The following is an 11154-nucleotide window of genomic DNA, read 5'->3' as shown; positions in this document are numbered from 1 at the left end:
CATTATTTGCAGAATATTTATGTACAAAATTACCGATATCTCGTATAATAATAAGACACTGAATGAAAACTATTTCACGTTTTGTTTCCGAATCTGTCCCCGAAAAATTGGAAACGTCTCCTAAGAAATTCCGGTACCGACATAATATCAATTATCCAATTTTTTATGAACGAATAACCGTTTTGCATGGCCCAAAGCTAACGAAAGGAGTAACCATGATAAGTGATCTTAGTTCGAATCAGAATGATTTTAAAGATCGAATTGTGAAAAAAGTGGAGAAAATATTTCGATTACAATACTAGCTTCCTCCTCCTCACTTAAGTGCAATGTTCCAATCGCTTGAAATCATATCGAAACGATCATTTTACTCAGAATTAAAGTAAGCTCTGCCGTTTTTACGCTCACTCACACAGGTTCAGAAACGGCTATGTATGCATATGTGTGCAATGCACATGTAATACTTATGCGTTCACCGCACAACTGCTTCACATTTTGCAATGATTCATCCCTAAGCCATTCGAGCTGAGTTGCGTACAGGACTGGTATGCGCTCCGCGTTACAGCAATAGTTTATTGCTTTGTGCTAGAGCCCTATACTGTCGAATCGTGGAAATCGCATATTTAAACATTGTACATTACTTTGGAAACGAGTTTTGTTATACAAAATATTATCACAGCAGAACAGAAGATAAACTACTAGAACAGAAGAGACAAAACGTCAATAGAAACAAACACAAAACACCGAAAACATGGAAGAATGGTACGAGAATATTTATCAACAGACCGGCATTTTCGTAACCACACCTGGCGTTCCACTTGGCATTACCGTCGGCAAGTTCAACACCATCCACACGTTCCTGATGGTTCCGAGCGGGGATGTGATACGTCGCCCAATCTTATGGTGCAAAATACTTAGACCTCCGGAAGACCTAAACATCGACTTGCCTATGAATGTTCGAGTGATTGTATTCCGTGGACGACTGAAGGGAATGTTTGGCAAGGTGGTTGGCAGTTACAATGGACGAGTTTTCATACAGACTTTGGATGGGTCCATGCCACGATACCACCCGGCGATTAATAAGTTCGAGTGGAAATATTTCGTCGAAGATGCGGAATGCCTGTACATATGGCGAATGCATCAAACCCCGGAACAAGTATACCCCGAAGGATTTTACGAAAAACTAACGTCTCGAGGCTGCTGAAGGTGGCGAATCTATTCGTAAGCTGGAGACCGCACCGACTTTGGAGAACATCGAAATGGGCCTAGTGAAAGGGGAAAGCAATATCGAATCGAAACGATAGACGGAAACTTTCAACATCAACACAAACGTGTTTTTATTTTTCCTGCGTGTGACCACTCAAATTGTGTGCATGGTTCTGTTTGTTTTCGTTTTTATGTATTATTATTTATTTGATGCATTAAACTGCAATAGTTTATCCGATTATGTTATTTTCTTTAGCGTACGAAAGAAATGTTCCCTGCTACACCACAGCATTTAACGCATTTGCTAGAAGATCTAGTGATATCGCCTCTAAAACTCTCGCATTTTTTAATGTGCTATCGTTATGCATTTTATACATTTTCATTCTGCAATATATTGTTTTATTATCCGGGTACCTTTTATCCGATTATCCCATTATCCGTGCAGCTCGGACCAGTACCAATGATAGCAAGAAATAAAAGCCACAACAGGCAATTATACTATTTGCTCAAGTTATGCTCAAACAGAACAGATTTATTTTGCAAAGGGCAAAGAAAATTAACATCTTGCTTAACACACTAAACACTAATATTTATCAATAAACAGATTTGTTTGATCCGATGATCCGTGATATTCGTTTATCCGGCAATGGCTGTGTCCCGATGAAGACGGATAATCGGCGTTCCACTGTATATGGTTCCATGCGGCTCACGAAAATATCGTTTCTAAGTTTCAAGCCAATGTCTCACCGTGTTTATTAAATAAATCTGACATTACATTACAAAAAAAAACAGATTCAGATGGATAAACAACATTCAAAAATAAAAGAAAAAAAATTTGGCGTTCATCTTTCCGGTTACATAACTGACTGCTGAAATTTGGTCGTTTTTTCATGAAGATAGAGTATGAAGAGATTGATCGTGAATGAGGTGTGAACGAGACAGTTTGAAAAATTTCCTTAGTTTGACATAATTAAAATTAAAAAACATAATTAAAAAGATGTCTCCAGCCCATGTCTACACGACGTGCTCGACCGTGAGCAGGCCAGATAAGAATTAAAAAGAGAACATGCTTCCTTAATCCATACTGTTTTATTTTTGTGTGTGTGAATTTGCACACATATGACAAGAAAGTCAACCCGTAAATCTTGCGTTTATATATGTAGGTGTTGAATTCCATGTAACCATGGTTACATTCTAAGCAACCAATGACATATTCAGAACATTTTTTGGCTAGCTGCCGCTAGGAGCAAATTGTCATGTTTTTTCTCGTTCTATCAAACTAACCAAAGCGAAACAGCATGATGATTTTGCTAGTTGTCTCGTTGAGTTGCGTCCAACAATCGCAGTAGCATGCGCATATCCGGTTATTCAGGCCAGTGTACAAGAGGCATTACCTTAAAAGTAAAGACGTCAATTATTAACGGCCGAGTACAGAGTGGAGCAGCAGCACTTTTGGGAACATGGCAAGGTAAGAGTCTGTTTCTAAATTGCGTTTATCTTCATTTCAATATATTTTCGATAATGCCTATTAACGATCGTGTTAATTGCAGTAACAAACGAAACACGTTCCAGCTGACCAATAGCAACTTCCGAATTGGGATGTTTGTGAGTGCTCCCGGACATCCAGTTGCTCTCGTTCTTGGTGAATGTAACAACGGTCCGACACATAAGATCCTGTTGCTGTCCAGTGGGCAACTCGTAACGCAGCCCGTGGGGTTGTGTCGCATCATTGAGCCACCAGCAAATCCCAATCGCTCCATTTTCATGAATAGACGGGTGCGTATCACGAGCGGAGAAATGGAGGGCGTGTACGGCGTGGTGCTTGGAATCCACAATGACCTAGCTTATGTATGTGCCTTGGAGGGTTTAGAATTGGTCGGTAACACTCCAAGGAATCCTACCAACGACGTCTGCTACTTCTTTGAAAATGTGTCATACCTGAAAATTGTGTCAGACGAAAACCCGCCACGAATGTGAATGTCGGCATGTGTAATTTTACCATTGTAATGTATTATGCACTAAAGCACAATTAGAAAAAGTTGAACGATCTGCGTACAGTGTTTTTAATTCTAATGCCAACACATGGTGTAATACTTTCGCATGAAGTTTTGCGAACGCCAGTTACCAGGTAAGCAGTAGAATCCTTTTCCTGCAAGTGTACAGAGGCAGTGAATAAAAGTTTTAACTTTATATTTACCTCTATATTCAAACGAATTATTAGTAATAATTGTGCAATACGAACCGTGCGAGCGTGTGAGGAAACTAACCTTTACATCTTCTCTACCGACGTATCACAAATTGATTAATTCTTTCATTTTAGAAATATTACTTACTAGCGCCTATAAAGTGTGCTAGTGAATCCGCGAAACGCGTCTATCCGACTTTTAGAAATGAAAAATGAATTGTTAATTTATTTCTTTTCAGCTGTTTACTTTAAAAACATTTAGTTGAAAATGCGTTAACCCTTCCTAGCGTTAAAACAATTGCTTTCTTTTACGTGTTCACTTAAAAGGCTTTAAAGCTCAAAATGTTACGATGGAAACTTAAATACTGGGTACCATTTTACTAGTTTGGCGATAAAACAAATTGATCGATTCAACTAGCATTGCACGCTATCCTTCTCATCCGGCGCTATCGTTTCCGGTGAACCTTTGGCAGATATTTCACCCGGTTCCTTACCGTTAGCGGTACCCAACGGTACCATGCATGTTGCAAATGGCACTCGGGAGGGATACACTGGTGCACCGTTTGGTGAGCGCACCGTATAGACCGGTGCAACAATGCGAGATCCTTTCTCCAGGGCACGCTGCTGTTGCGACTGTTGCAACGGTACCGTCAATGGTGCGGCAGGAGGTAACAGATGGTACGGTGCCATCAGTGCCGACTGGAGCGTACTTTGTGCGAGCGCCAGGGATGACCGGTGTGCGGGAAGCACGGGCAACCGGGCCAGCGGTTGAAACTGACCGTCCAGCGGAATCGTACCGACTTGCTGTGGCTGAAACAACCATTGTGCGATCAGCTGTGCCTGCTGTCGCTGTTCGCGCTTGTTGCGTGAGTCTTGCTGCTTCTTAAACTTGGTGCGCCGGTTCTGGAACCAGGTTTTGATCTGGGTTTCGGTAAGCCCGAGACATTGCGCCAACTCGAAGCGCTTGTTTACGTTCAGGTAGATGTTACGCTGGAACTCGTCCTCGAGACGTTCGAGCTGCATCGCGCTGTACGCTTGACGCGGTTTCCTTTCCCGGTTCTGTTTCCGATAACGCTTCACCAGTGAGGATGCTACAAGAGAGAACAAATTATACATCAATCATGTGTGTACGGAATTGCTTGAACTCGTAAAATATGAGTTCGATTAAAATAGGTGGATTTTTGTATTATGCTTTTAAAACAACACTAGCAAAGGTAAGTAAAACAATGTACTCCTTTGTTATCTATATATAATTATATAAAATTCTACTGTCGCGGTGTTTGTTTTCAAACTCCTCCGAAACAGCTGCACCGATTTGCATGAAATGTTCGCTGAACATTGGTATGAGAATAGGTTTTTAAGTTCTTTTCGTTTCGCTAGATGACCTGTAGCCAATGCTATTTGTTCGGATTTTTGGTTTTTTCTTCTTTTTTTAATTTTTTCATTGTTGGTGCTATTTGGAATATTCAACAGTTATTAGCTTATCAAAGTAGGTATATCAATTTTTGCAACACGAGTATTTCTTAACACAACAGAAACGAATAAATCATTCAAAGTATACATGACGATTTTTTTGTGCTTTTTTATTGAATAAAACCTAGTCTTTTCTTCATTCAATAAAACCTAACGTGTGGCGGCTCGGTGGTGTATGTGATAAACGGCGCCGGCCCACACGGCAGGACTGTGGTTCAAATCCCATCCGGACCGTCTTTCCCATCCGGACGGCCAGGCCGTTCTAACCAAGCAAAAAAAACCTAAAGTGTGTGGTAAATATAAAGCAAGTGCAGTGTACATTCTATGAAAAAAAATGGTGTGTTGTGATTTGCGACCCGGTGGTACATGTGGAAGCGGTGCTGGTCATACCCGACAGAACCAGGCATCAAACCACATTCCGACCGTACCTCGTACGTATGATTGACTATCCTGCTACGGTTTAATATAGTCAACGAAACCCAATATTCGTCTCATTCGTAAAGTGGTCATCGGTGCGATGGACAATGAATATCCTCTTTGATATCAATTAAACTTTAATCAATTAAAATTAAATTAAAATCAAAATTAAATCAATTTAAACTAGAATCAATTAGGATACGTTAAACCTCAGGAGAATACCTCTACCACTACGGACTACGAAGAATGGTCCTACCGACACAGATTCAGAATTCAAATGTTTTCCGATAATCTATTTTAAAAAATCACAGAGTGTTTCTAATGAATTCTTCTGCAGCAAATGTAAAGAGTTGTTAAGGGAACGTTTGTTATTTGAAGACTAAAAGACTTGAAGATAAAAAATGTAAACTGGAAAACATTCATTAAAAAGCATATTTTGAAAGGCAACGCTAGGTTTGAGGGGTACGGGGGTTACATAAAAAAGTGCTTTTGTTACTATTATTGCGTAATGTTATAGTTTGGTACTACAAGTAAGAGATGAGAATACTCACTCTTCGCAGAGAGTTGAAACAGAGTGAAAGCTTGGTTATAAGGATAATAAGGAAACTTTTACTCACTCTTTTGAGAGTCATAACAATATTACTCTAAACTAGTGCTTTAATTACACCTTGACATTTTTACTCACTCACTCTCTCTGCCGACTAATGACTCACTCCTTTTTTTTACTCACTCACTCTCTGTGCCGACTAAGGACTCACTCTTGCGTTTCAACAACAGACTTCAGCGTAGCTTTTCAAAGCAAGTAATCCACAAGCTTTATATTGTATTTAACAAAACAAAAAATTTAACATTTTAACATAATACATGTAAGACATGTGCAATAAAATTATTGACATCTTTAATCGAAGGAATGAGAGGTATTTGTACCTTCTGCCATTGTATTATAAAAATATTTTGCTGTTCCACTTAAATAGAAAAAAAACGATAAATCTTAGAGGTAACGAAATTACCCCGTCGCAGGATTTCAATGCACATTATGATGCAGTCTGGTAACATTCTTCTTCACTAATTTTTCTACTGCATAAATAGTGCTGCCAGACGTGTTTGTTCAACAATTATCTGTTTACACGCCATAATCATTTCCCATTGATCGCACGAACTGTTTCATGTTTAACGTTCTGTGCTTCTTCATCCAAATTATACCTAGAACGCGGGCTTGTTTAGCCCAAACCTGAGAAGGTAATAAAGTTAACAACCGGCACACAGAAGGATGCTGGTGTGATTTTTACCACTTACGACATTCCAGCGCGACACTGCGCGATGACACACCATGACAGTATCGAATGGCCGGGTTGTTCGGACATTTGTATGTACACGACTGGAGATCGAATAGATGATGACCGGTTTCATGCGTACCAAAACAGTGTAGAAAAGCACCGTAATTAACACCTTATAAAATTCCACACTGCTCAATGAGCCGAAGAACAAACAAAACGCGGAAGAGAAAGGAATCGGATCCTTGCACACCGGGAGAGGCTGTGTATGGGCCGTGCAAGACATACATCAACCGTCCAGCGTTCACCTTTCGATCGTGCTTTCACCTCCAAGCGGAAAGAGCGGAAAGCTAAACGAACCACACATCACCCAGAGGCTACCATAATCAGGCAGCAGAAAAAGACGGCGGTTCGCACCGATACAACATCATTAAACAATTTTCAATCTGTTGTTTGTCATTTACTTATCGTCGTCTCGGTCTGTGTCCTGCGTTGTTTGCCTGTGTGCATATGAAACGGAGACGCCTAAACACAGCTCATTGACGATCAATAAACGAAAATTAAATTTTACAAGAGGTAACAACCGCCGGCTCCACCCCGCTCGCGCACTGTTTGCTCGGTGTGGCTTTTGGACCAGGGCGGCAAACGTCTTATTCAGCTCATGTACTATCGATTAGAACGCTTAGGACGAACGGGTAGGACGCTAAACACGTAAGCAAATAAAACACGTATTGTGGCCAGCTGTTGATTGTTCGATTTTTATCACATTTCGTGTATTGCTTGTTTTTTTTCTCTCTCTCTCTTTGTTAACGGTCCTCACATTGGACAACAGACTGTGCATAGTTCCTAATTGGTTTAGTTTACCGATTGGGAATCTTGGACAACTGATATCAAGCTGCTAAAAACGATACTCCTCGGGGAAGCATGGGCCCATGGGGTGGCGTGTGTAGGTGTGGGAAACAAAGCAAAGTGTAATCAAAGTTTTGGTTTGAAAGCTAACACAAAACCATTACTTGGGTCAATATAGAGTGATAACAGACGACACTGTAACGGAGATAATGCGATCGTACGATCAATCCACACGAGTAAGCGTTCGCCACCAATGCAAAGAGGAGTAGTCTGCATTCAATACACTTTCATCGATTGAACATGAAGACAATATGGCAAACCAACGTTAGTTAATAAACTTTGCTTTTGTACCGTGTTACCATACTAACATAATGTTTAGTCTAATGTTCTCTTTAAGCCATTCAAACTGTTACTGTATACAAATCGTGAACAAGGAGTTTGCCTTGTTATCACCGTCATTACGTTTTATACAGACATGTGGTAAAAAAAAGTCACCGTGTTCTGCTTTTTTGGTGATACACGTATTACCAAAATCGTGTTTGAGTCATTATCGTCCCTTCCAGTACGGTAAGTATATCGGTTACCAAAAAGTTATTGACATGTTATTGTCATGTTAGTATTTTCAATTTTCCCACTACCAATTTTAGTTCCAAATATTCCAAGGTTTTCGAAAAAAAAATTATGTTTGTCCAACCAAAACTTTTGAAGGTTACTCCACGTTGAATTCTTATAATGTTATTTATCTATAAAACATTAAAAGTTAACTGAGAATGTAAGGTAATTAAACACTATATATTTAAATTAGGTAATAGATCTTACCTTGCAAATGAAAGTATGGATCACCACTGATGTTGAGTTTGGTAAGATTTGGTTTGTGTGACGGACGCTCCTGCAGTAAATGTCCCGTCCCCGGTTCCGGTGGCCATTTGCCGTACGTTGCCAATTCGTGCGTACCACCGTGTGACAGAACCTTCCGCTGAAAGCGATTCAAATTTACTTCCAGCGTTCGTCCTTCCGGCCAGGCTATATACACGGTGTTAACCTTACGTCCCGGCATTGATTGTTGCGCTGGTTGATTGTAGACTATTGAGGCGAGACAGGACCGATTGTACGAGGATTCCGACTCTGACTCCAGTGTCGATCTCGGTACAGTTTGTTCCGGTGGTGGAGACCCGATCGGGGACGATGCTGCCAGCGAGTTGGACGCACCGCACCATTCCCGTTCGCTGGCAATGGAGATGGCACTTCCGGATGGTGGTGTTGAGCAAAGGCTTGCCGGTGTACCGGTCGAAACAGTACTTTTTTCCCCTGTGCTCAATTTTGAAACGCTCAGCAGTGTCTCCATCAGGGGATCCACTTTGGAATGGCAGCCAGCAGCAGTGGATGAAGCATGGTCCGCACCGAAACCGAGCAACCGTTCGATGTAGAAGCTTGGAAGTGATTTTTGATGTCCAACATCGGCGGACATGTTGGAATCGATGTTAATGCAACAGCCATCTGAAAATATCGTACTGTTCGAAGCGGACGGCATGCCATCGACTGAGGACCAGCCAAGATTGTTCGTCCTTAACAACTGCAGTTTCTTCTCGGACGTTACGTTCGCAACAGATTCATGCTCTTCATGGTCAGAATCGGATGTAAGTGTAGTACTACGATTGAGGATGGTGTTGTTGCTCATTGTATTTCTTATAGCACGTCACACTTTAAACAATTGCGATTGATTGAGCACAACAATTGATTGCTTCGGTGGAAAACAGACGGCCTTTAAGAGCTATTTTATCTTACTTCATTTGCCATACACCATTTAAGAAACCAGTATATACACTAAATTCTTCACTAAATGCACGACACTACGAACGATCCCCGCCTGATCACTAACAGTCGATAAATAATCACTTAAACATCAGCCAAAAAACTCAGTCCGCAAATATGTTTTGCATAATGATCCAAACACTCAAACAAACAAGATGTGTGTATATCACCTTCCCAACACGCAGGATGACATTATCGCAATAATTACTCGTCTGCAACTGCTCGTCACTGAACCGTGAACGGAATGAGCAGACCAGCCCGCGGTGTTCGCTCAACGATGTCCACGACGCTTAACCGAAAATACTCGCCACTATAGGTGAGAAATATGTGTCCCAAGACATAAAACTGAAGAAACAGGCGGCAACCAGACCGGAGCGAACGAGATGGATTGTCCGCACGCTCGCTGGAACATTGAAGATGGGGGAAGAAAAAAAAACAAGCAAACGAAACTAAAAACGAAGCGCTCAGCCAGTGATCTCTTTCGCCATGACGGTGCACAGCATCCACCAGCCAAAAGACCAATCGTGGCACGATTCATTCATCATCCATCCTTTCCTATCCTTCACCCAAAACGGTCACGGGGGCCATCCCACCGCGCTCAGCCATGCAATACGCGCGATGAAATATGGAAACCTTCCACAGACCCTTTTTTTCGCGCTAGCGCACGCTATATAGATGGCTTCCTTCTTCATGACCGGCTGTGTGTGTTCTCTGCACGGTTCAAGCGCAGAAGAAACCAGAAAGGCACGGGAGGACGCAGACAAGCGGAACCTGCCGGTGCTTTTAATGCTTTTCCAGGTGAGATTTCGTCCCATCCACCGCACTTCGCGTTTCGCGCCTATCTGTTGGAGCACGCAAACACACGTGGTGTGCCTTACACGTTGGTTCCTTTGTTGTTGGTGGGAACTGACGTGCAATTTAGCACCCATTTTACTGACGATAACTGAAGTCTACGGGGTCCAGCCAACCAGCAGCTTCACGGATGGTCCTGTACAGAATGTTCAATAAAATTCTACGAACTGAGATAAGACGATGTCGCGAATGGAACTATTTGATGATGAGGAAGTAATCATTATCCTACCAAATCTAACATTTCCCCAATAAAATACTCGAAAACATCTAACCGTACCTATTACGTAAAGAGCTTCTACCTTGCCTTACTTATGATTTGACTAAACGTCTCAGTTCCTTCCTATTACTATTACATTATGAGTATTTAACAGTTGCGGTAACAAAGTGCTACCCTTCTTTCATCCATTATCATCGCACATACCGCCCACCAGACGAACCGCGCCGTAACCATTTCAGTAACCACCGTGCAAAGTAACACTAAAATTTGGTCGACTCATGATTCATAAATCCCTGCGCCCAAGGTAAAACTGCATAACTGCTCAACTCCCGCTGCCAAGGGGAAAGATAAAAACGCCCTTCGATATGCCATAGGTAAAGGGGACTGGTTGGTGAAAATGTATTTGATTTATCCAATTTAAGTAAGCACGCAACCATGAATCTCACAAATTCTAACAACAACTAAAAGAGCAAGAAAAATGGATTCTGTCACAGTGAGCAGATTGATTACGGTTTTGTGCTGTACCGTTTGGAATACGTTGCGGGGTCGATGGAAAAGCACGAAGGAGCTGCGGTGGTGTGAAAATTTTTGTGGGAACGAACAAACGATGCAGCCTAATTGATGTTTACTAAGAGATCATTTCCTTTTTGTTCCGGGTGAATTTTTTTCATTCACGGGATTGTTGTTTAGTGGTGGAGGAGATTTTCACCCGGTTATGTTGTAATCCATCGTAAATCAAGGAACGCTTTCCTCGTTTTACGACACCACCACTACTGTTTGTCCTTCGTGGCGAGGTGGGTCCGTGTCTAAGTCTGTGTGCGAATCACAAAGAACGTCTCAAGCTCATTTACCACTCAGCTGAACACAACTGT

The 11154-nt window shown here is 41.6% G+C and overlaps 2 protein-coding genes across 2 annotated transcripts; one reads left to right on the top strand and one right to left on the bottom strand.

The window, feature by feature from the left end:
- LOC125767015 (uncharacterized) lies at positions 1-3180 on the top strand. Its single transcript, XM_049433268.1, has 2 exons — positions 1-2671; positions 2754-3180. Exons 1-2 carry the CDS (start codon positions 2664-2666, stop codon positions 3178-3180), a joined length of 435 nt encoding a protein of 144 aa, XP_049289225.1. The 5' UTR covers positions 1-2663.
- A 571-nt stretch (positions 3181-3751) lies between these two features.
- On the bottom strand, positions 3752-11096 carry LOC125765988 (barH-like 1 homeobox protein). The gene is made up of 2 exons (XM_049431596.1): positions 8221-11096; positions 3752-4479 (listed from the first exon to the last, which is right to left on the bottom strand). The coding sequence occupies exons 1-2, from the start codon at positions 9077-9079 to the stop codon at positions 3803-3805; spliced, it is 1536 nt and encodes a 511-aa protein (XP_049287553.1). The 5' UTR covers positions 9080-11096; the 3' UTR covers positions 3752-3802.
- Positions 11097-11154: the final 58 nt, after the last annotated feature.

Source organism: Anopheles funestus, chromosome X (genome assembly GCF_943734845.2).
Source record: "Anopheles funestus chromosome X, idAnoFuneDA-416_04, whole genome shotgun sequence".
Lineage (NCBI taxonomy): Eukaryota > Metazoa > Arthropoda > Insecta > Diptera > Culicidae > Anopheles > Anopheles funestus.
Note: the sequence above shows the minus strand (reverse complement) of the source record. Positions and strands in the feature narration are given on the sequence as shown.